This window comes from Meriones unguiculatus, chromosome 16, assembly GCF_030254825.1.
Source record: "Meriones unguiculatus strain TT.TT164.6M chromosome 16, Bangor_MerUng_6.1, whole genome shotgun sequence".
Taxonomy (NCBI): domain Eukaryota; kingdom Metazoa; phylum Chordata; class Mammalia; order Rodentia; family Muridae; genus Meriones; species Meriones unguiculatus.
The window spans coordinates 28,940,205-28,964,688 of record NC_083363.1 but is presented as its reverse complement, the minus strand read 5'-3'; the positions used below and the strand labels follow the sequence as shown (position 1 = coordinate 28,964,688).

General features: G+C 45.0%; 1 protein-coding gene across 1 annotated transcript in view; it reads right to left on the bottom strand.

Annotated features, from left to right (window-relative positions):
• Window positions 1–1,560: 1,560 nt before the first annotated feature.
• The window catches only part of Xpo5 (exportin 5), a 37,057-nt gene continuing 14,133 nt past the window's right edge, over window positions 1,561–24,484 (bottom strand). Inside the window, exons 10-32 of the mRNA XM_060369529.1 lie at window positions 24,137–24,220; window positions 23,247–23,372; window positions 21,989–22,079; window positions 21,332–21,460; window positions 19,831–19,961; window positions 17,489–17,644; window positions 16,087–16,128; window positions 15,551–15,640; window positions 14,581–14,780; window positions 13,222–13,321; window positions 12,253–12,434; window positions 9,201–9,301; window positions 8,522–8,618; window positions 8,199–8,334; window positions 6,945–7,043; window positions 5,529–5,575; window positions 5,017–5,114; window positions 4,387–4,449; window positions 3,545–3,627; window positions 3,083–3,190; window positions 2,250–2,387; window positions 1,896–2,060; window positions 1,561–1,719 (exon numbers count right to left, since the gene is read on the bottom strand). Coding sequence (XP_060225512.1) covers window positions 1,582–1,719; window positions 1,896–2,060; window positions 2,250–2,387; window positions 3,083–3,190; window positions 3,545–3,627; window positions 4,387–4,449; window positions 5,017–5,114; window positions 5,529–5,575; window positions 6,945–7,043; window positions 8,199–8,334; window positions 8,522–8,618; window positions 9,201–9,301; window positions 12,253–12,434; window positions 13,222–13,321; window positions 14,581–14,780; window positions 15,551–15,640; window positions 16,087–16,128; window positions 17,489–17,644; window positions 19,831–19,961; window positions 21,332–21,460; window positions 21,989–22,079; window positions 23,247–23,372; window positions 24,137–24,220 — 2,604 coding nt within the window. The 3' untranslated portion in view covers window positions 1,561–1,581. The remainder of the gene's footprint in view (window positions 1,720–1,895; window positions 2,061–2,249; window positions 2,388–3,082; window positions 3,191–3,544; window positions 3,628–4,386; window positions 4,450–5,016; window positions 5,115–5,528; window positions 5,576–6,944; window positions 7,044–8,198; window positions 8,335–8,521; window positions 8,619–9,200; window positions 9,302–12,252; window positions 12,435–13,221; window positions 13,322–14,580; window positions 14,781–15,550; window positions 15,641–16,086; window positions 16,129–17,488; window positions 17,645–19,830; window positions 19,962–21,331; window positions 21,461–21,988; window positions 22,080–23,246; window positions 23,373–24,136; window positions 24,221–24,484) is intronic.

Below are 24,484 nucleotides of genomic sequence, written 5' to 3'. Positions count from 1 at the left end.
AGCTGTAATTAGTGTGTGCTATGGCCTGCCTCTGGGCTTCCAATGAAAAGTGCGGTCTTTAGCCATTCCCTCCAGGACAGACTTAGAAGACTGAGTGCCAGGCCTTGGTGGTAGGGATAGAGAGCTGACTGCTTACTAGCTTGGCTGGTCCATCAATAGGCCTTCCTATTTATTCCAGCAGGAATGCCTGGAGTCACTGGTTTGAAAAAGGAAAATAGGGCCCTTCTGTATGAAACATTTTTACTGACATGCAGATGTACTTTAGAGTTAGCATTTCTACAAAAGGTTCTATAAACAATAGAAAATTTCTAGCATGAAGTCATAGGATGTTAAAATATTACAACATAATAAATACATCTAACGTCCTCCACAGCCCTAACCAGACAGGAGTAGGCAGCTATCAAGTTTGGAGCGAAACACTGAGATCACCCTCACAGTCTGTACACCCAAGCACCACACAGAAGAGGGGTGAGGGAGGGCGTCGTGTAGCCGTAGACAGTGAAATTGCGTTCTAGTTGCCATGTCTCAGCTTTTGCTCTCCACCTTTACCATATGTGCCAGAGGCCTGCACCAGGTCAGAGTTGGGACTGGGTGGCCAGTGGGCCTGTCAGCACTCAGACACACACAGGTCAAATCTGCCTGTTCAAACAAGCAGGGCTAGCTCTCACACCCATCTTACTTCGTTTGCTTTAGAGACCTCTAGGACTCAAAAGTGTAGGCTGTGACTTTTTAAAAATCTTAGAAATGACCCTTGAGAAGAGTCCAGAAACTTAAAGGACCACGAGATTTTCAAAGGCACCCGGACTCAGCTAGTCTCAAGAGGATCATTGGCTCTGCCAGCTTGTCAGACAGAAACCTAGTTAGTCTGGATTACTTTTGTACGACTGGTGTCCTGTGACACTGAGTAGGCCTGAGGCTGGGGAAACCATGAGGGTCAATCATAGAAGGGCAAGATGCCCATTATAAGGAGCACAGCATTAGACTGAAATCTGTCCAGCTCTCGCCCCTGGACACTGCCCTCAGACGTCAGCAACAGCCTGTACCATGGATCCCACCAAGTGGCCAGATTCTAGCCTAAGATAAAGATAAGAAAACTGGCCAAATATGGTTTAGCATGTAGCACCTAGGCCAGACATGCCCCTGGGAGTGGAGAAGGATCCCTGTCAGCCCAGCAGCAAGGGGCTCAAGTGGGAACCTTGTCCAAAAGAAACTGGCTGAGCCCTTGCAAATTTGGTCCGTAGTGTTGGGCACAGCACCCCAGTCCTTCCTGTCTGTACTAGTGTAGCTGCTTTGCGGAAAGGCCATTGTGCTCTAGCTTTTCTTGGAAAAGCCCAAATTTTAAGTTGAATGCAACTCCCTGGACCACCTCTCTGGAATGGTGTAAACCCCAACTTTTTACTTTAGCAGAATGACTTATGTCCTGCGCAGGACCCACTCTTCTCCAGCTGGACCTGGATCTGAGCTTCTCCAGGCTGATACAGTGGAAAGTGAGGTGGCAGTACGAGAAGGGCCTAGACATTAGCTACAAAGGGGAAGAAGAGATGACAACGAAGGCCGAAGAAGGATGCCCAAAAACTTGATTCAGGGTTCAAAGATGGTGGCCAGTCCACCCCCCTCACTGTCCAGCACTTCTGTCTCCAGCACTGGTTTCGCCTTTTTGAAAATCGAGGGAAGGTTCTTAATGTGAACTTCTTTTCGGAACTGTTCTCCCAAGGGTTTCTGTAGTAAACAAAAGAAAGAGCTGTACTGGGTCCAGGCAGTGGGTCAGAGCATCCCTGAGCCCAGCCCCCGACACACACGGGAGTCAGCGACTAGGTGGGGTTTGAGTTTGCCCACAAAATACACAACAGGCAACTGTGGGGGGCTGGGAGCCCTACCAGGGATGGATGACTTACCCCGATGCAGCCCGCGACGAGACGTTTGAAGTGGTCCTTCCGTCGTTTATCAGCTGGTTTTTGATGGGGGGGGTTTAAAAGCTTGGAGTCAAACTGGTCCAGAGACTCCTTGTGTATTTCGGGGATCTGCTCCATTACTGCCCTTAACTCTAGGTACCTGGGACGCTGGTTAAATGAGAATAAACTCACTGGATGTAGGCTTGGCCCGTCGCCTTCCCCATATCCAACTCTCAGGGGCCGCACAAGCATTGTGGCATATACCCAGGTTTAGGCCACAGCTCAGGGTCCTGGGAGCAAGGTTAAGTAAAGCGGCTAGACTGCCGGCCGTCCTGCCCTGATGCGCTCTCCACTTACCAGTGCCTCGTATATCTGGAAGGCCAAGTGGACCAGGGAAGCCATGCAGGCATCGTGCTGCCCATGCATCTGTAAACCTCTCAGCACACTGGTGAAAAGCCAGGTGACAGCATCTGCGAGCAGGGTCCCAGACATCACCTGGGAAGACAGCTGTGCTCAGGAGCCACAGGAGCCACAGGAGCCCCTGGACGGCCCACCTCCTAGTTCTTCCAGCTGCCTCAGCCCTCTAGCCTGACCTGACCTTTCTGGCAGGCAAGCAGAAGAGCGGTAATGACTAAATCTGAAAAGCCTCTATCACGTTCTCAATACTCAGTCTCTTGCTTTTCTGCAGGCTGTGGAGTCTCTACAAGTTGGGGCCTGACTAGCAGAAGTAGGGCACTAGGGCAGGCCTCTAACAGTTACACTCGCTGGTTTTGACCTGTGCTCTCTGCTTCTTCTCTGCTAAAATCTGAGTCGCTATCACAATATGCTCTTTCCACAATGAAGCTAGCTGTGCTTTCTCTACCCACCAAGCCTCTGAGACTAAGTCAAAAGAAACCCTCCTTTCAGTCACTCTCTATAGGTAAATTTGGTCACAGCAACACAAAAGTAACTAATAGGACCTACATCTGTGGCATAGGCTACTCAGAAGAATGAAGCAGGTTGGCAAGGCTTCAAGGCCTGCCTAGGGTGAAGAGTGGTTAAGTTCAAGGCTAGCTTGTCTCAAAATAAGAAGGAAAAAGAGACTTAGGGCTGTAGCTCAGTGCTTGCCTAGCATGCTTATAGCCCTAGGTCCATCTCCCACAACCCACAAAAACAGATCCATCCCCCGAAAAAATGGTGATTAAGCATACTTGTTTGAGGAGAGGCCAGCAAAGCTGTGAGGTCGCCCTCTGGCAAGACAGAGTATCCTTCCAGGTCAGAGAATTAAACACTGTAATTAATAGTGCTGTGCAAACATCCTGAACAGGAAAGAAAGAAAGAAAGAAAGAGAACAATGGAAAAGAAAGAACTTTACCTATAATTGCTTTATACACCAAGTCAGGTTTTTGTCCCAGCAGCCAGCCTGGGCTACACAGTGAGTTCCAGGCCAACCAGGATGGGACCCTGTCTCTTTAAATAAATAAAAAGGGAAAGGGTTGGGGGGGGGTGGCGGAAGAAATAACTATATGTGGACAGACAAAAGCTCAGGCCTACAGAGGCAAATACAAGGACTCTGCAGCGATATACCTGTGTATTTACTGAGAACATCTGTCCAGAGCAAAGAGAGTGGAAGCTGGACAATGAGCAAAGGAACCATCTGTCCCTATACCCACCTCATGATTCATCAGGCATTTGCCCAGGTCTGTGAGCTCTGCCACAGTTGAAGGGGTTGCCTCGGTGGCCATCATCTCTTCGTCTGTAAGCAATGCAGAATGTTATGCTCCATTTTCTCAGCAAAGAGGAATACCCAAACTGAACAACCCCGCTAGCTGCAACTGAGCAGAGCTACACAGCCCTCTATCCACAAAGGCGGTAGATGCGCAGGTGTAACACACCTAGGTATGGATGGTACCCAGGAGCACTACAGGAACTGCTGGGTGGTAACTGGCTGCAGACATTATGCTACTTCATATGTGAATGTTTATGCTAATAGGCATGGGTTCAGTTACTAGAGTATAAAAGGAAGCTCAGTCCCTTTCAGGATGACAGCCTACACTAGTGACAGAGACAGGGAATAAATGAAGAAATAACAGCAACGCAGGTAGCTGAAGTAAAAACAAAGCAGAGGGTGGCGGCAGTGCAAGCCTTTAATTCCAGTACTTGGGAGGCAGAGGCAGGTGGATGTCTGTGAGTTCGAGGCTGGTCTACAGTGCAAGTTCTAGAATAGCCAGGCTGTTACACAGACAAACCCAGTCTTGAAAAATCAAAACAAACAAATACATAAAACAGAAAAAAAAAAAAAAATACAGTGCTTTGTGATGTTTGGCAGATTGGACATGAAGACCACTTGGAAGAGATAACATTTGAGCAGAGGCAGAATGAGCAAGAGGTGAGGGGTCATGTCCATTGTAGGAATCCAATGACTGGATGGAAGAAACAGCAAGTTGGCCAGCACAAGACTATAGCTAAATTTATCTTGTCTGTTTCTCCCAGGGCGGAGCCCTGGCTCACTTACCATCTCCATTTGCAGCGGGAGCAGCGCTGTGGTCTGCAGTCTTCTTTGATAAACAACACGCCACTGGAAGAGAGCAGTTACTGGGTATCTATCCAACAAAGCAGGGGTCGCCTCTCGCCAACTGACCCCAGACCATTTCTGGCTATAGTGAGTAGATACTGTTTAAGTAATAAAACGCATTCACCAATAGGAGGCATTCTGAGGACCCCAACCAGACTATGTGGGTTCTTCCTCCCGTCAGTCAGCTAGGGGCACATGACAGATTCCTTTGAGGATCAATGACCAGCGAAGTGAGAAACACATCCTTGACTACTTTGGATTGACAATAAATGACCAGTACTAAATTTATCAACATTGCTGAACACAGAAATTGATGTCCATATCCAAGAATTAAACCTTTTCCTATTTTGATCAAGATAGAAAGTTACTGGCAACATTAATTCAAATTCTTATTTTGAATCCTTTTCTTATTTGGGCACAGTTTAGCTCACAATCCAGAGCTGTCTGACTGACTCAAGGAATACTAACTTCTATCTGGGCAATGACTTCTCATCAGTCCAGCCTTTGGGGTGGCCAAGTGAGCAGCTTCCCTGGAGAACTTACTAGCCCTGGTCCCCACAAGCCACTTACTGATTAGGTCCATGACTTCTCGGGTTAACATCCTCACCAGTTGTTCCTCCAGCATTTCTTGAGACTCAGGATTGTCCTCTGCAACCTCATCTTCTCCACTGCCGAAAACCAGGGAGCAAGTTCCATGGGAGAGCAAAGGAGGCAAGGACAAGGAAAGTGATGACCCTCACCAGCCCCTCCAAGGCCATTCCTCTTCTGATTCTCCCTAGCTCTGTGCTGTGAGGCTGTATCAGGGATGGACAGCAGGCCTCTGAAGGACATTATCTCTCGTGACTCTGCTTACTTGGAATGGAGGGCTCAGGATCAAAATCCAGGTAAGGGGAAGGTTCCCACAGGAAAGCTTAATCTCAACATTAGGCCACTAACTGTCCAAACCACCTTCCACCTAAGCTGGGAAAGATGATAACCACCACAATTCAAACCCTACCAGAATCAGAACCCTGCCTGTCCCTCTTCCTTTCCCTACCCAGAGCTGGCTGCAGGCTCACGCGCCAAGGAGTGGCATTCCTTACCACAGCAGGCTCCTCTGGATGATGACATGCCACTTCTGAGAGAGCCTCTGCAGAAACAAGAGCAGTGCTAGGGTGGGGAGAGGCTGTAGAGCATGGGGCCTATGGCCTACTACTAATTTTCTTTCTTTTTCTTTGGTACCAGGATCTTACTCTGTAGCCGAGGCTGGCCTAAAACTCACTATGAATCTGAGGCTAGTGTTAAACCTGTGAGTGATCCTCCTGTCTCAGACTTTGGTGCTGGGATTACAGGTGTAAGCACCTACACACAACTATTAAGGCCTACGATAAGCAGAACTAATTACCCAGTAAGAAACTAACTCCTTATGTTAACCTAAAGACATTTTCTGAACTGCAAACTGAATTGTACCAAGGCCCAAATATGAAAAAGAAATCTAAAATAGAAACTTGAATTAATGTTGGCACTAACTTTTAGTGTGGTCAAAACAGGAAAAAAAGAGTTTAATTGTTGGACAGAGACATCAATATTCTATGTTCAGAAATGTTGAAGAATTCAGTAGTTGGTCATTTATTGCCAATCCAAGGGAATCAGGGATGTGTCAGTCACCTTCCTTGGTCATTTATTCTCAGAGTGCTCTGTAATGTCCCTCTAGCCTTGGCAGACCAAATATAGTGAAGAAGAAGAAGAAAGAAAGAAGAAGAAAAAAAAGAAGGAAGAAGGAGGAGGAGGAAGAGTAGGAGGAGGATAATGTTTCTGTGACCTTCCTCTGCTGACTGACAAGAGGAACATATCAAATCTCTGCTTACACAGTTAACAATCCAGAGAAGCTCTAGGTCTCTCTTAGCACATCTGTTCTCTGTCAAGCTGGACCACTGCTTCATCTCAGTCAAGGAGAGACTCAGGGAAAACAGTCCCTTGATAACCTCTCCTTGCAGGAAGATGGAACCAGAATTTGCACTTCATGGCACCTCATGGCAACAAAACAGCTTAGGTTCTTTGGCAGCTGTTCAATGCACAGCAGTAATCATCTGTTGGGGTGATGCCGCATGGCCAGCATGACAGGGCAAGAAGAGCACTTCCAGGAACTTAAGATAAGACTCAAAAACAGTGACACATCGCTGTGTGTGCATTCGGTATATGTAGGTGTTTTGTGTGGAGGGTTTGCACATGTGTGTGGAGGAGAGACTGACATCAGGTGCCTCACTCTGTCACTCTTCACCTTATTTCTGAGACCAAATTTCCTTGAACTTGGAGCTTATAAATTAGCATGTCTGTAGGGCAAAAGAACTCCAGGGCTCCACCTCCCCGGTGCTGAGGTTACAGATGTGTGGCACCACATCTGGCTTTCATGTGTGTTCTGGGAATCTGAACTTATATAGCTATGCCATTGAGCCATCTCTCCAGCCTGGCCCATGTGTTTAAGAGTATTCTCTGGTCCCCTTCCCTGACCGACTTACCATGTGCAGGTAGGTGAAGAGAGGTCCAAGGATTGGAGATACCAGGGTTTCATAGTGTTCTGGGGGACAGAAGAGCACGAGGGGCTTCACAAAGACACGTGCTATCATGGGTTAAGAAGTTTTAGCACATGAGCAGACTCTTCACTTTCCAGCCAACAGGCTGTACTGGGAAATCTACTATAAGGCTTTCAAGATGCCAAGAACATCCTGTGCTCATAGGAACAACCTCACCCCTTCCCCTCCCTTGTCCTGCACAAATACTCAATTCTTTCCTGTCTTTAGCTTAACCGTCTTCTCTATTTAGCTGTCCACCATGGGCGTGGGTTGCTGAAGAGTTAAATACATCGTCACAGAAAAGGGTCTGGGAGAAGATCAAATCTTGAATGCTCCTTTCAAAAGAGGGCACCCAGCTGGCTGTACCAGACACAGATGGCTGTATCTGTGTTCCCAGCTACCCAGGAGGCTGAGGCAGGAAGAGCACCTGATCTCAGGTGTTCCAGGTTAACCTGGAAAACAGTGAGATTGTCACTCAAAAGAAAAACAAAGATAAGCCCAGGCATGGCAACACCAAGCACTCAGGAGGCAAAGGCCTGCCACGGCTACAGAGAAACCCTGTCTCAAAGATCCCAAATCCCAAAACAAAACAAAACAAAACAAAATAAATTCCAGCTGCTGGTGCATCCCAGAATCCAGCATTTAAGGCAGGAAGATGGCATGTTTAGTGTGAAGACTACAGATATAAAGAATCCCTGGAGGGTGGGGTTGGGAGGGAATAAGGGAGAGGGATACAGTTAATAAAATGTAACTAATAACTATATAATAAAATGTAACTAATAAAATGTAACTAATAACAATAAATAAAATGTAATAAAATGTAACAATAATAATGTAACTAATAACAATGATGTAACTAATAACAAACAATAATGTAACTAATAACAATAATGTAACTAATAACAATAAACAAAACAAAACAAAAAAAGAATCCCTGGCAAACCCAGACCAACCAAAGGGAAGTAGAAGACAGTAATTTACCCCTAGAGAAAAACGCACAGGGTTTGTAAGATACCCTACCCTCAGCCTGAGCTGCCTTCCTGTTTTTTCTATTTTAATCTTTTTGTCTTTAAAAGGATCATGATGCACTAAAGTATTCAGTCCAACCTGTTCCTGGCAGTCAGGTTTCCCTCCCCCTCTCAAGATCCTGCCTCTAATGTTCTGACCTCCTAGGCTACTTGGGGCCATTTAAAGGATATGAAGCATAGATTTGAGCCGGAAGTCAGGAATATTGTTCAAGTTGACAAAAGCTGAACCAAGGAGCTGGGTGGCGAGGTCCTCCACTGTATAGAAATCTTGCTGCATGGAAGGGCCTGCCTTCCCTAGGATATGGTAACTGTAAGGCAAAGTCACTGGTGATAACTAATCCCCAATACTGTCAGGCCAGCCCATAGGTCTACAATACTTGGTTAACTGAGGTGACAGCTCTGAGTGTGGTATGCGTGACCAAAAGTCTCGGTTACCATCCCCACAAAATGAATGTTCTAGCAAGGGAGCATGGAGCAGCAGTGCTGGGGGTTTACCAGTTTTCATAGAGGATGCTGAAGAAATGCTGCATTCTTTCCAAGATAGTTTTATTGACAGGGTACTCATTGAGTTCCAAGAGAGGCTGAGGTAATCCTACAAACAAAATATTGGTTGGGAACATGCTATTCTCAAAGCTCCAACACCCAAAAGCAGGCACATTATGTCTAGGTCTGTGAACATGTATGCTCTATTACAAAGCAGTTGGTCATATATTCTAGCGGGTGGAGTACTAAGCCATCGTAAAGGTGTCAGACCTCCCCCTCTTCTCCAACTGGGTACTGGACCCAGGGCCAGGTACATTTTAGTTAGGCTCTGTCTCCAACCCAACACCTCCCCTGCATTTGACAGTTAGGTCTCACTGGTCCTTCAAGAAGAAACTTTCCAGACAAGCAGGTTAGGCTTCCAAATCAACACTCTCCCGAGGACCTGTCTCTTCCCTTTGAAACGATAACACAATCAAGACTACTTTGTGAAAGGGAGAGACGCGGCCTTACCACTGCTACCCGCACGCCAAACCGAAGGAGGGTTAGTATGGGGAAAGACTTGACAATTAAGATGAAGGAGAGGGATGGACCCAGGAGCTCTTAGAGCACCTCTAGGAGCTCCACAAATGCACTTCCTGACAGGTGGTCATGAGGTTAGGACAAACCCAGAAAGGAGGGCAAACCTTCTCACCTAATATTGATGTTTTCTCAGATTCAAGTATATCCAGAGCCTTGGTGAAAGGCTCTGCCATTTTGGCTAGCATTTCAGGCGTGTGTAAAGTATTGTGGGTTCTGAAAGAAATAAGGATGTTATGTAACATCTGTCTGGTCTTTCAAGTAGATTTCCCCATCAATACTATTCACGGGGGAGGGACAGTAAAGAAAAAAAAACAAACATTGAGGATTTCTCAAAGAAAGACACAGTCTTGAGTGTTAACTACATTGAATACAATCCCCATGGCCTAATAATACACACCAAACCCCAAACTGCAAGACAATCACGTCATTAGACTCAAAAGCAAAACCCTTTTAGACTTGAGCTGATGTATAACACTCTCAATTTTCTATCAGTGGTACTGAAAGAAATGGCAGTCCCACTGTATGTGCTATGAGCATGACAAGGAGTAATATGACCGGCTTTCAGTTTCCTGCCTCTATTTATGGAACACAGACTGGGCAATCATTACTAGAGCTTCCAAGAGGAACAGAAAGCAGGGACAAGACCGCGTCCTATTCACACATTACTTCACTGCATAGCCAACAGTCAGTTTCCCAGCCTTGCTTTTTTGGAGTCCTGAGACCAAACCTAAGGCCTTGTGTACTGTAGAAAAGCACTCTATGGGTAACAGAAAGCTTTACCCCTACGTTTTCCAACTGTAAAATACTCACTTATTTAATTTTTTGGTGTGCATGTTTATGTGGCTTTGTAGGCCAAAAGAAGGATCAGATCCTCCGAAGCTGGAGCTACAGGTGGTAGCTGTCAGCTGCCTGATGGGGTTGCTATGAACCAAACACCAGTCCTCTAAAAGGGCAGCGAGTGCTTTCAAGCCCTGAGCCATCTCTCTGGCCCCTTCAGCTTTCTTTCGACTTAAAAACAAAAACAAGGTCTTACTACGTAGCCCTGCTGATCTAGGAGCCAGCTATTCAGAATAGGCAGGCCTTGAGCTCAAAGATTTTGAGATATTGTCATTTGACCTCCTGAGATTAAAAGCGTGGGTCACTGAGATCAGATGACTATTTCTGCAAATAAATAAATTCAATCTGCAATCCATAGGGACCTTGAACTTTCTATTAGAAGCCTGAGGACCAAGCTTAAATTGCTATGCTTTTTCTGAAAGGTAATTTTGGAACATCTGAAACAGACAGAAAATGACAGGCACTGCCAAAGTTAGACACAGATAAACATGTGTCACAGAACGATGTGCTGGGTAACAGTGCACACTTTAGAGTGGTCCTGTAAAGAATCCATGAAAGATGCCCACCACATCACCACAGAGTTGAACTGACGCTACAGTGTATGTAGTGTCAACAAGCCTGCTCACTGACAGTCACGGAAAAGTCCAGTGCCCAAGTATACTCAGTATGGAACACATGGCCATGATAACCAGTGACTGTTATTACTTCAGTTAAAAATTATTTCAGAGCCAGGTAATCCTAACACTCAGAAGGCAGAGGCAGGAGGATCTCTGTAAGTTAGAGGCCAGCTTAGTCTATTATAAGTTCTAGGGTAGCCAGGGCTATCAGAGAGACCCTTTCTCAAACTAAATCAAACAAACAAACAAAAAACATTTCAGAGTGTTTTTCCTTCCACATACTAATAAGAGGATTTTTAAAGGTTTTTAAACAGCCTTAGGTCTCACGTGAGATCCTAGAGGTTTCATGAGCATAGATAATGGTTCTATGAGTGCCACTGGCTGGGAGACCTTTTTCTTCTTTCTGATGGGTCTACTCTGTAGCCAAGGCTGCCTGTGAAGGTTTGTTAATGCTTCTGCCTGAAACTCCCAAGTGTTAGGGACAGACCTGCTCCATCGTACCTGGCCTGGCTCCTGCAGACCTCTCAACAGGACAGAATGTAGAGATGCTATTCCTGACACTGACCTTAGACCAGGCTAATGTGAGTCTATGCCTTCATCTGGGGTGGGGAAGGGTAGGGCACTGGGGAATGGACAGACCTCATACAATTCAGTGCGGTCTTAAACTCCCCAGATAATCAATGTTGCTTTGAACTCCTGATCCTCTTGAGTACAGGAATCACAGGTCTGCATACCACTATGCCTTCATTTTACAAGTTTAAAAATTAAAAACAAGGAAGCTCCAATCCACTTTCAGAATAAGGATGTAAAGAAAACATGCCAGGGACTGGTAAGATGGCTCAGTAGTAAAGGTGCTTGCCACTGGGACTGATTTGATCTGAGTTTGTCCCCTAGGACCACAGGGTGGAAGGAGAAAACCAACTTCTTACAAGTTGTTCTCTGACCTCCATGGCATGCTTGAGCCACACAAACTGAACAAAGGGCTGAAGAGCACCAGCTGTTCTTAGAGAGGACAGAAGCTTGGTTCCCAGCACACACATGGTGATTAATAACTGCTTGTAACCAGCTTCAGGGGAAGACTCTCTCTGGCCTCTGTGGGTTGCCCCCAGGTGGCAGCATCTGAAAAACCGCTACTACAGAAAGCAACTGTCCTGTGCCAACACACCATTCCCCTCCTGCTCAACATTTAGATGAAATAACCTTCAAGTAGGCCTGAGCTGTAAGAAGTGAGAGAGAGGGCGGGCTGTGCCTTGATGGAACATTACTGTTCCAAGTGCACCAGGCCCATTTCAGTCCCCAGCAGCAGTACCAAAATGACAGCAAACCAACAACAAAAAACCCAAAGACTGGATTTTAAAAAATCCAGTGATGGTGTTGGTGCACACTTTTAATCCCAGCAGAGGCAGGTGGATCTCTGAGTTTGAGGCCAGCCTGGTCTACAGGGTGAGCTCCAAGACAGCCAGGGCTACACTGAGAAACCCAGTCTCAAAAAAAAACCAAAACAACAACAACAAAGAGAAACTAGGAAACTCCAGTCTGGGATTATTTCCAACCATGTATATACAGTGAATACACCTTACATAAGGAGGGCTTAAAAAGAGCTCTCCTCTCAATAGGACCAGGACCTAATTCAATACCACTAGTATGATCAGACATAAAGTTTTGAGAACCTTAGGGTTAAACAAAAACAAAAAAATCTATCGGACTCACCTTACAAGGGCAAGTAAATTGTCGAGAAGTCTCAGGATCTGCTCTGTGCAGGGGTTACGGAAGATTGGATTTCCACTTGGTGTGTAACCCACCACATAGCCCCCAGCTTTGGCCTCTTCTAGGTCGGAAGGCCAGCTAGTTCGTCTCAGAACCCCCAGAATGCTGTACACACAAAAGGTCATCTACAGAGAAGAATGCAAACATATCAGGGAATAAGAGGCAAAGCCTTGTGATGTGTGTTCATGGTGACAGCACAGTGACAGAGGCAGAGAGAGGGAAGAAGCCTCTGTCTCCCACCCCATCAAGATCCTTGTCCTTCTCTTTATGGTCCAGTCCAAGGGGGGGGGGTCTTCTCACTGCCATTTTTGGGACTAGTGGTAGCTCTGGAAGCTTCCTTTTCATTAAGATATCTTTCCAGGGGTTTAATGACCCTCGAGTAGATAGAGGGTGGCTGGGACAGGCTCCACCACTAAGCGTTTAAACTGCCGTTTTGTACCTCTAAACCCTCCATCTGGGACTCCACAGCTTGCATCCTAACCCCCAACCCCTCATGCCAGGCTGACCATGTGGCTTTCACCAGTGGCATAGTTAAGTACCAATACACTGAAAACCTCAGGTTCTCAAGGTTTGGCCATCACCTAGGACTTCACATGCCAGAGAGCAATAGCAGGGAGGACTCACCCTGCGACCAAGTTCTGACCTACTTCCTCATTACACCTCCAGTCTTCCGAGCTACTTAGGGATCCTTAAAGCCAAAATAATGACTTCATAGAAAAGACCATCTGCTCTGTTGTGGGAACTAACTCAAGAATTCAAGACTAAAGAAGAAAAGAAAGGAGAAGCTTAGGGCAGGGGAGACTCCCCGGTCTCTCACCAGCACAGACAAAACAAATCTGAGAAACTTGATCAATGAAACACCCTAACTCCTGCCCCGTAGCCGGTGCAACTTCCCATTCCCAGGAGTCTTACTCGAGCACGGTTCAAGCCGCATGGATCCTCCACCGCTGGATCACAGCTTTTCAGATCAGCACCCACGTAGGCAATGAAGGCGTCGATATCTGACAACACTCTGAACCAGGGGCAAGAAAAGTCACACCGTCATCTTTGTTTACACAAAGACATGCTTTATTTTTAGCTAAGTGTATGTGCCTGCCTGTGTGTGCAGGCGACCTCGGAGGACAGAAGAAGCCACTGAGTTCCCTGGAGGTAGTTACAGGCAGCTATGAGCAGGTCAGCCTGGTGTGGGCACTGAACTCTGGTTATCTGGAAATAAGCCTTTCATTTCTACAGCCCCTACATCATGATTAAAAACAAAAAAAAAAAAAATTTTTTTAAAGTGTTTGTATGCATGTATGTCTGTGCACCACATATGTGTCTGGTCCTGCAGACTGAAGTTACAAATGGTTAGGAGACACCATGTAGGTGCTTGGGGCTGGATGAACTTGGGTCCTCTGAAAGAGCCATCTCTTCAGCCCCCCAAATTTCTTTGCCTCCCAGAGACAGGGTCTTGCTGACCTGGAATTCAGAGACTGGTGTATGCCTCTGCTGGGACTAAAGGTGTGTGGCACCACAGCTTCCCTGTACCATGCCTTTAACAAAGGACAATTTCCTCCACAAGAGCTAACAGCAGATAAACCACAGGTTTGTAGTCCCAGCATCTGAGAAGAGGCCAACTTGGTTACAGGAGACCCTGTCTCGAAAATCAAAATTAAAAAGAGCTAAGAGGCAGATTGACTCTAAGACCAGGGTTTTTGTTTTTTAAACAGTGTCTCACTATGTAGCTCTGGCTGTCCTGGAACTCACAGAGATCCACCTGCCTCTGCCACCTGAGTGCTAGGATTAGGCATACACTACTTAGCCTGGCCCAAACAGCAGTTTTTATAGCGAGAGGAGTTTAATCACATAAATTATAAACTGTCATTTGAAAGTTTATGTTAACACCCCCACTCCCAAACCTCACTGCATATTTTACAAACTAAAAAGGTGACAAAACAAACAGGTTCTCCATGTGGATAACAAAGGCCCCAGGGTCCACAGGTCCCACTATGTCCTTCCCAGCTGCTCTCCTTTCTCCAAAGGTGTTGAGGCCGCACTGCAAATGTGCCAGTGCTTTGCATGCCCTCGTGACCACACCAGCCAGCTTTGAGCACTTCTATAAACCTCACAGAGCAAGGCGACATTTTCAGATGTGATTACATGCTGAGAGAGCTTGAGGTGTCCCTGACAGTGTCGACGCTGCCCCACCTCCTCACACCCCTCCCTAACTCGGGCAAAGGTCTGGAAACACAGCAGCTGTACTCAAGTCAGTGGTCCCCAAATCTCTTATACCTGCACATTTCTTCAGAAAGCCAAATGTTGACCACTGGTGCCATCAGCTCCTCTAGAAATGATTTCTGTCGCTCATAATCCTTAAACTGGTTGCTGATGAGAACCAGGGCCTCCGTGAGAGCACACTTCTCCATCTGGGCCAGGGGTGGCTCGCTGGACAGGAGCTGCTTCACATGGCTATAAAGCATGTCAAAATTGGGCTGCGCATCGAAAAGAAAAAAGGCCTGAATTTCAGAGAGATGGCCATTCAGGGAGGCCAGAACACCAAGACAGTCTTTGAGAGATTAGGCCTGGGGGCCATCACTTAGTGATTTTGTCACACTGCTCACCCTTGTCTCAATAGCAACAGGAACCAGGCAGAGGGCAGTTCCGTCTGATGCTTTTATACATCGATGTTACTATGACTTTGCCAAAATCAGTTTATTGCTTACACACAGAAACAGCTACCAGCATGCACCCAGAAAGGCAATTTCAATGTAATCTTTTTATGTGGACTGTTAACTTTTAAAAGAACTCCCAAAAAATGGCTAGAACCTGCATCTGGCTTCTCTCAAACATCAGACAACCATTTGCAACAGAAATGGAAAACATCTCATTCACATAGAAAAGAATCATTCATTTTGAGGGGTAAATTCAGTTACATTTTAAGCTATAGCACAAGGTGAGTGGTTCTCAACCTGTCGGTCATGACCCCTTTGGTGGGGATGCATATCAGACAGCCTACATATCAGATATTTACACTACAACCCATAACTAATAAAATGACAGTTATGAAGTAGCAACAACATGATTTTGTGGTTGGGGGTCACCGCAGCATGAGGAGCTGTATTCAAGGGTCCCAGCATTAGGAAGGTTAGAACCATGGCACAAGGTAAAAAGAGGAGGAACAGGCCAACTCAAGAAAGCTGTGTACACAGAACTACAGTCACACAGGGGTCGGTGAGCGCTCGGCTAGGGTCTGGCAGCTTACCAGGACAAGGTCAGGGTAGTCTCGGCACATCTTGTTGATGGAGGAACAAGCATGTCTCCTTACGTTCCTCACTGCCCGCGTCCGGGGGGCCTGGAAAGAGACGTTCCCCAGACTCAGAGACACTTTCAATAACTCACTACTGCAGCTGAAAACTGTGACAGCCAGCAGATTCACAGTCCATGTCTACAGTTCTAAGGGCAAAACGAAGTGACGTTCAGTCTCCATGCATCTGTGTTCAGATCTGCCTTAGGATGCCTCCAGAGAAAAACACCTATGACCATCTGCTTTGCTAACCCTTCCACACACAAAAATCAAGATTAAGTATGATTATGAGGTATTCACACCTAAGCTCATGAGAAGTTAGAATCTGACAGCTTAATGAATGGTCTTAGCTGGGCATGGCAGTACATGCCTATAATCCTAGCACTAGGGGGCAGAGGTAGGAAGGCAGAGCTTAAGGCTAATGTGAGAAATATAGTAAGACCCTGTTTCAAAAAATAACCCAAAATAAAACAGAAAAAAAAAAAAGGTCTTACCTTACTGTCCCCAACAGTTTCAAAAGTAACAAATGAAAATAGCTGAGGGGAGGAGAAAAGAAATGGTCACTCCTGTGTTTTTAAATGAACATGAATTCCCAACAAACCCTCCAAGTATATCCTTGGCATCAATCTGGTGACAGTGGAAGTGGCAGGGGAAAGCTCCACTAGCATCACAAAGTTGGAAGCCCACTTTCTCAGATGTCTCTATAAAAGGCTTGAGAGTCCCAATTTTACCTCTGCAACATTTGTGAGGTAAAAGGTGGGGACCCCAGGCCAATCAGTCTATGCCATTACCTGTGGCTCAGCTGAGCACGTCTCTTCTCTATTTTTACTCAAGAAGACACGGAGCGTGAGCTCATTTTGCAACTGTCCTTCTGCCCTTCCCTGAAGCCTTGAGGGCGTTTCCTTGGCCTCCACAATAGAATGACACTGGCCCAAGGGGCAATTCAAGAAGCCCACTGCCCCCTGCCCCCGAGTCTTGTGAGCTTCTGTTCAGTCAGTCTCTTTCCAAGGTGCCGCTGTCCTGCGCAGCATCATCACTTCTCTGGCTAGCTTTTCCTTTTGGCATAGGCTAGGTGGGCCTTCTTGCCCTCTGTGCTAAGCCAGACACCTCCCAAGTGAATATACAGATCTTGTTTTCCATGGCTAAACAGCTGGTCCTTTTTTAAAAGAAAACATTTACTTACTCATTTTATGTGCCTGAGTGTTTTGCCTGCACGTATGCCTACATCACATGCACTCCTGGTGCCTGGGAGACCAGGAGAAGGGTAAGAGTTTTGGGAACTGGAGTTACAAGTGGTTGTGGCAACCACATGGGTTCTGGGAACTGAACTCTGATCCTCAGAAAGAACAGCCAGTGTTCTTAACCATGTCTCCAGGCCCCCTACACTTCTACTCTTGGGATAATGCCTTCATTTTATCTCAGTACCCCCTAAATAGACATGTAAACTCCGACCGTCAACACTGAGGGCTGTTTTAACCTCACTGTTTCCATGAATGTTAATGTCACACACAGTGGTGGCTCTTCCGTCCATGCAATCACTCAAACAGAAACCTGGAGAACTATCCGTGCTGCCCCTCCCCTCACAGCCCCCGGCAGTCCAACACCACACATGGGAACCTTCCTTAGTTCTTCCTGTTTCCCAGCATGGAGGTCTATTTATTCATCACAATACCACAGGGCTAGGTACAACGTGTGTTTATGTGCCTTTTCTCCACAGTGGTCTGGAACGATAAGGTACTGCACAGTACTTGATCTATAGTAAGTACCATGTAAACCATCTCTAATAAGTAAATACACATACCTACTCTTTTGATCAGTTTACAACAGATCTTTCAAACAGTTACAAAAATTGACTCACGTTTTAAAATGAAGTTTGTAAAGAAGGTGGGCTTATACCTTAGAGAAGACCTGGGGCAGGAACTCAGGCTTGTATGTGACAAATGGAAAGAGTGCTGAGACATTGGTGAGGACACAGGACAGGATGAGGGGATCCTTCATCTCAAAGTTCAAAACCATCTGCAGCAGCTCTATGCCATCATTAACTGGGAGTTCCTATCAGACAGACATGAACGAGAAGGAAGTCAACAGGGCCACAGCTCAAGAACCACCTCACATTTTCTTTAGTTTCTAGGTTATAAATACATAATGCAGTTAGCATCCGTGACTGCACACAAACTACAGGTATAAGCAGTGTTTATGTGTTGCTATGACTGAACCCAGAGCTTCATGTATACCAGGAAAGCGCTCTACCACTGGCTATGCTTCAGCTCTTTGCTCCCATCCCCACAACCTTGTGTACTGAGACTGTTTAAGTTTGCCTAAGCTGGTCCTGAATTCAGTCTAGAGCTAAAGATAACTCCGAACTTGTTCTCTGCTTTAGCCCCTGAAGTAGCTGGGATTGTTAAGTATACTATGAGGCCCAGCTTACACACTGCTTTTGAATGTTAAAATCTAAACCACTGAACCACTTCATTAGAAAATTTCCATAACTGATACCCACATGTACCACAACAGAAATACATAATTTCTTACCATTAAAAAACCCTCCATTTTCCACTAAACAATGCTAATGTACACTGTACAGACACCACACACACACGCACAAAGAGAGAGAGAGAGAGAGAGAGAGAGAGAGAGAGAGAGAGAGATCCCTTAGGTGGTATGGACCTTTATTTTAGAATCCAAAAGGCAAAGGCAGCAGGATTGCCACAAGTTTAAGGCTAGCCACGCTGCACAGCAATACTCTGTCTCAAATAAGTAAAATAAAAATCCCTTTGCTTAAGTTTTGAATTAATTCATTTGAGTAAAAGATTTTGAAGTAATGACTAAACTTGCCATGTTAAAAGTTATATATTTCCTTTAAGATTTATTTTATTATCATTTATGTATGTGTCACTCTCAAGGGCAAGTCCACACAAATGCACACATGAGTGACTGCAAAAGTGCAGGTGTCCTCAGAGGCCTGAGGTGTCAGAGGCCCTACAGCTGAAGTCACCAGCAGCTGTGAGCTTGTAATTAACACGACTGAACTGTGAATGAACAGAAAGTGCTCTGACACACTGAGCCATCTCTCCAGCCCAAACTAGAAGTCTTCCAAAATCAAATTGCTTTTCATTTTATTTTTTCTTTTGAGACAGGGCCTTGGTGTGTACGTAGCACAAGTTGGCCTCAAAATAGTTGTTCTTCTACCTCTTAGATTATTACTCCAACAAGATGTATCTAAGGCTAGATTATACTGCTTTATAATGCTGTGAGCTTTGTAATTTGCCACCTAAGGAAGCAAATCAGTCATCATCACAATGGGACACAGTGCTCTAAACAGTCCCTCGCCGAAGCTGCTAATGCGCGGTCTAAGGCAGCACTCTGCTTCTCCTAGACTAGAAACAAGTCCAGTCAACACTATGGAGTTTGAGCAGCTTTCAGCCTCTCTAGTCAAAGAATCTCCTGTTCAAATTCTTCCACTGGAAGGAAATTTTAAAAACTACAGAGTCCAAGCAGGTTTCATTACATTGTGGGCCAAACCCAGAATATCTTAATTTCAAACTGAAAAGCAGGTAATATCAGTCACCCTGAGATCTAATTATTAAATGTGTCTTCATGAAAAAAAAAAAAAAAAACAAAAAAAAACAAAACAAAACAAATGTGTAACACTCACTTGAAAAGACTTGAGAGATTACTTACACAGCTAACTCAAAATACATCATGGTACAAAATGCCTCCAAAATACCTATTATTTTGATTTTAATAAATATGAACAATTAAGTGTATGCAGCTATCTAGTTAACTACAGCTAAGATAATGTTCTACTTGAATTTGAACAGGTTTCACGACGTTGTATAACAAGACAAATCTATTTTTCTATTATTATTCTGGAGAGGACAATGGCCAGGAACATAAATATGCTTCACTTGCCATAACTGAAAGATGCTCTAAGAAGAGCACCTCTTAAGATGATCCACATCCAAGTTTCTGTCACTGTCCTCACGATCTCCATGTGGCTCCACCAGGCTCAACTGACCATTCCCTCAAAAACGGACATTAAATGTAGGAGGGCTTAGAGCAACAGACCTGAATTTTGGCTCAGCTCTACCATTTATTACGTGTTGGAACCTGAGCATGTTGGAACTTCTCTGAATCATTTTTCTCATTTGTAGGATGCGTACCCATAGGTTTCCCTATCCATCTACTAGTTTACAAAAGATCAAACATTATTCAGTCAGCACTGGAAAGTTACTTACTTCTTTCTCTAGTGTTCGAAACATCTGGGTGATCATACTTTCCAAAAAAAAAGTCATGGCTTCCCACTGCACATACGAAGATGAGAAGATGGAGCAGAAGCCGCCCTCTCCAGTTCCAGCTGTAGAACGTGCTTTTGAAACACACATGCAAATCCTTATTAGTGTGGTAGGATAGCAGAAGACACAAAACAAAACAAAACAAAACAAAACCTCCACCACACCAGGGGTCTTGAAAGCCACTTTGCAATTTCAGAAGTAGAGGAGCAGGTCTGACAGCCCCAATTTTGGAGGGGTAGGGGTGGGGAGATATAAAGAATTATTCCAAGCCAGGGCTGTTGCTCAGCAGCAGCAAGCATTATCGCTTAGTACTTATTTACAAGGTCCTGAGTGGATCACCTGAGCTTTGGGAGTGGTAAGGGTGGGCATGGGAATCCCAGCACTCAATGGCTAGGGAATGAAGACAGTTCCATCTAAGACCAGCTTAGGCTACACAGCAAGTTCTAGGCCAGCCTGGGATATACAAAAAGGCTGTTTGAAACACACATATTCACCCCCACCCCCAATACCAACAAAAGGAAAACAAAGAACAAAAACCCAATTCTTCCAAGAGGGAAATTACTCAAGTCACAAGATGCCACTTCACATCCGACAGACTCACAGCAATTCTCAGGGGTACATCTAGAGAAACGTGCCTGGGTCCAAATTCACAAACACCACCAAAACACAGCGCCCAGGAAGAAGCCACGGACAGATGCTACTAGGCCAGCTGTCCAGCCTCCACGTAGTGCTACCACTGCAGCAGAGCAAGGCTTCCTCAGCCAAGTCACCAGGCCTTCAGTGCATTTGAAACACTCACAAGTGAAGAATAAATCTCACACCTAGTGTCCTGGGAATGACCAGTACTGTGGCGTGACTTGCACTTGCTAAATCCCTTCTGCTTGATTCATCTCACCCACTAAGTACAACCTGTGCTAGTGAGAGAGAGAAAAGGTGAACAGACAAGTTGTACTGGCTGAAGCACCTCCAGAGGGAGGGATTTTGATTTTGTGTAAAGTGAGACTGCCCCACAGCTCTGAGGTGCTTGACATGGGAAGCCCTTGGATTGTTCCTGCCATGCCTAACCACAGATTCTTTCTGAATGTAGAGATAGTGCTACATACTGGCCCTTGTTTGAAGCAAAAGTTAGGTCTAGACAGGCAGTTTCATTAATGCTCCCTGAAGGGAAACAATCAAAGCAGCAACTGGTTGATTCCATTAGAAGAGAAAAACAAAAGACAAAGCTGATAGGGATTTGGTGGGTTTACCCTAACTTAAACAGCAGCCACATACTTAGTATTATCTAGGGATAACATTCTAGGGATGGAAGTGGGCAGTGGACAAAGTGATTTTTTTTAAACAGTATTAGCACACACCTCTGAGCTAACTCTGGCGTGATTTTTTATGTACAGTTTCTATACAACATTAACATTTAGTAATAAAAGACAAAAAGCAAAAAACTAACAGTTCATAGGTCCAGTGTCAATAGACGTTGACAGCTGATATTTGAGCCACTCTGCAGCCATCTGGAAGCTAGTCTTAGGATCCAAGCGACATACCAGTCTTATGACCTCTCCTTGCTGGGCCCGGGAGGCTGAAGAGAGAAGAGGAGGAATCAGCAGCCGGCACACAGTGCTCAACAGCTACTCATTTATTCAGCCACGGGGACTGGTTTGCACACTCACGTTCTCTATCCAACAGTGGCTTGTTATAGCTTTGCTGAATTGATGAACCCAGAAAACTTAAAAAATAGATTTCCTCTACAAATGTCTTACCAGCTATATCCTTTAAGCAGTAAACTAAAGTCGACTTGACATTTCTACTGAAAGTAAAAACAACAGCTAGACAGGGAAGTAAGGCGGTCTGGCTGCCATGGAGAACAGCCTGGTTCCTCAAAAGATTCAACATGGGATAGTAGTGGGAAGGATAAGTAAAACTGATGGGCTTAGAATACACTGTGCTGAAATGTGGTACCAGCATCCTTCTGCAATAAGAAACTGGAACTTAGTAAGACTGCTTTCCAGGTTTGAGGACTGTTATTAGGAACTCTCAAAAGCCACGCGCAAGATTACAGTAGTAGATGCCATTCTGAGAGTGTTAGGAGGAAGTTTCAGGCACTTACCGTTGAAGAAAGCATTGAAGTCCTCATCGCTATCAAAATCAAATCGAGAATATTCACAGCTGGGGCTGTCTGTTTTAGAAGGAAAGCCCATCTGGAAAGAGAAAGAGAATCACTGGGACACTGATAAAGATGGACTGCTGACAGAGCGTGTAACCTCCAGCAGCCAAAGCCCATGATCTATCTACCTAGGAGCTATGGGCTGCATGAGATCATTCACGACAATAACTACTTTGGTCCTACCCCAAACCCAGCCAGCTCCCCCAGCTCCAATGCTCTTGAGAATGGTGAGAAGAGACCAGAGAGCTGATATGATTCCTAGATTCCTCAGAAACAGTAACTTCCAGGTATGAACACAGCCCAAGAAAAGGTACTAATTTCATATGGAATAAAGATGAGGGATTGGCAATTGTTTGCTCCATTATATACTGAGTAAGAGAGGCTGACTACGCCAGCACACACCTACATTCCCAGCATTTGAGAAAAGAGGCAAGATGATCTCTCTCCAAGTTGTAGGTTAGCTCATCTACACAGTGCTTCCAGGCCAGCCTGGGTCACAGAGAGACAGAACCTACCTCAAAACAAACCAAAACCAAACGTAAAAACCCAAAAAATAAAATTAAAATAAGGTACTGTAAAACCATAACAAAATCTGAACACAGTATATGCTAAATAAATTCTTGAGGAAACAGAATCCTCTCCTCTGGCTTTAACACTTATGATGAAGGGCTGGGATGTGTTTGCATGTATGTGTGTGCATCTTGCCTAGCATGCACAAAGCCCTAGAAGGAAAGGAAAGAAAGGCAGGAAGGGGGAAAGGAGATCAACAAAGTTCCTGCTAGCTGCATCTCTCAGCAGATCTCAGAATTTCAAACAAGCTAACAAGTCTCTGGTGGGTGAGCAATCATGCTGCCACCCTCTCCTTATGGGCATCCCCAACTTGCACATGATCTTTAGAACAATCCTTAGACTTATAATCCACCTGATTCCACTCTCATGCATCTGCATAGCGTTCTGTTCATTCTGCTTTTAATTCCTATGCAGCAATTAGCTCATAGGCCTTGTTCTTTTCCTAGCACCTCACTCAATACTTCATATTGGTGTCCTTTTCAGGCTTATGGAAGAACAGATATAAGGACCATTCTGAACTACTTTCTGCCTCAGTAGGAAAGTTCTCTTAGAGGATTTTAAGAGATTTGGTGATACCAAAATCTTACGTCTACTTACCAACACACCGCATATTTGCATTTCTATTACTTACCTTGACTAAGTTGGTCATAGATGCACGAAGATATTTTGGTATTATTGCTAACAGCAAGGGATCACGGGATAGAATTTCATGTCTGAAGAGGGCTCCCCAGGTCATATGGGTTGAAGAGCGTAGAAACTAAACCAAAACAAAACCCCACACAGCTCAGCTTAAGGATAGATATTACATGAGCAGGACTGTCACTCAGCATAGCAGTTATCAACAAATATTTTCCATAGGAGGAAATGTCTACATTTTGACATAACTCCTGCAGTGCATCAGCAATGGGTGGCTCGCTATGACATGCTAATGGGAGAGACTGTGGGTCAGTTGTGAACCCTGAGTGTGCACAGGATGCCACTTAAATATCTCTCCCTGCTAGAACGGGTACTAGAATCACAAAGTGTCAGGGAAAATCTTGAATTTAATACAATTAATATAAAAAAATTCACTGAACTTTTGGATTTAAACTTTTTTTCTTGTTCAAATCATCGGCCCACACACCCCATCCCATGGAGCACAACTAGAAAGCCACCTGTGGGGGAAAGCTGCCAACCAAGACAGTGAAGTGTTAGAGAAACAGACCTAATATTGTGCTCTTTTAAAATATATTCATGTATTATTTCTGTGTCTCTGTGTGCCATAGCCAGAGGTCAGAAGTCAACCTTCAGAAGCTGGTTCTCTCTCCTATGACTGTGGGTCCCAGGGATTCACAGGGATTCAAGTTTTCAAGTAGCAGGCATTTTACCCACTGAGCACCTAGTAATTCTAAAGGAAACCTTCAGTCATTCTTCATATCCTGTGGAATGACATATGCAAATGGATAGGAAATACTCCACTAGGCCATAATCATGACTTGGTTTACCATGCTAATTTTATTAAGTTATTTGCATAAAGTTTACCTGACTTGGGTGGGTTGTGAAAGCAAGAAAAGATTCCAGGTACTTTCCAAAGTTTGCTGGTGTTTGTATATTAGCATCTAACGCCTATAGAAGGAAGAAAAAGACCAGATTAATGGTACTGAGAGGAAGCAGCTGAAGGGAAGGTGGGGAGAACAAGTGATAATAAACAGGAAACAGAAATAGTATTCTGAAGGCCAGATGTACAGGCACACGCCTGCTATCTCAACACGAGGAAAGCTGAGGCAGAAGCACCCTAAGTGTAAGAACAGACTAAGCTACAAAGAGATACTGACTCAAGACATTAAAGTCAGAGACCATAAAAAATGTTACTTTATCAGAGCCAAATTT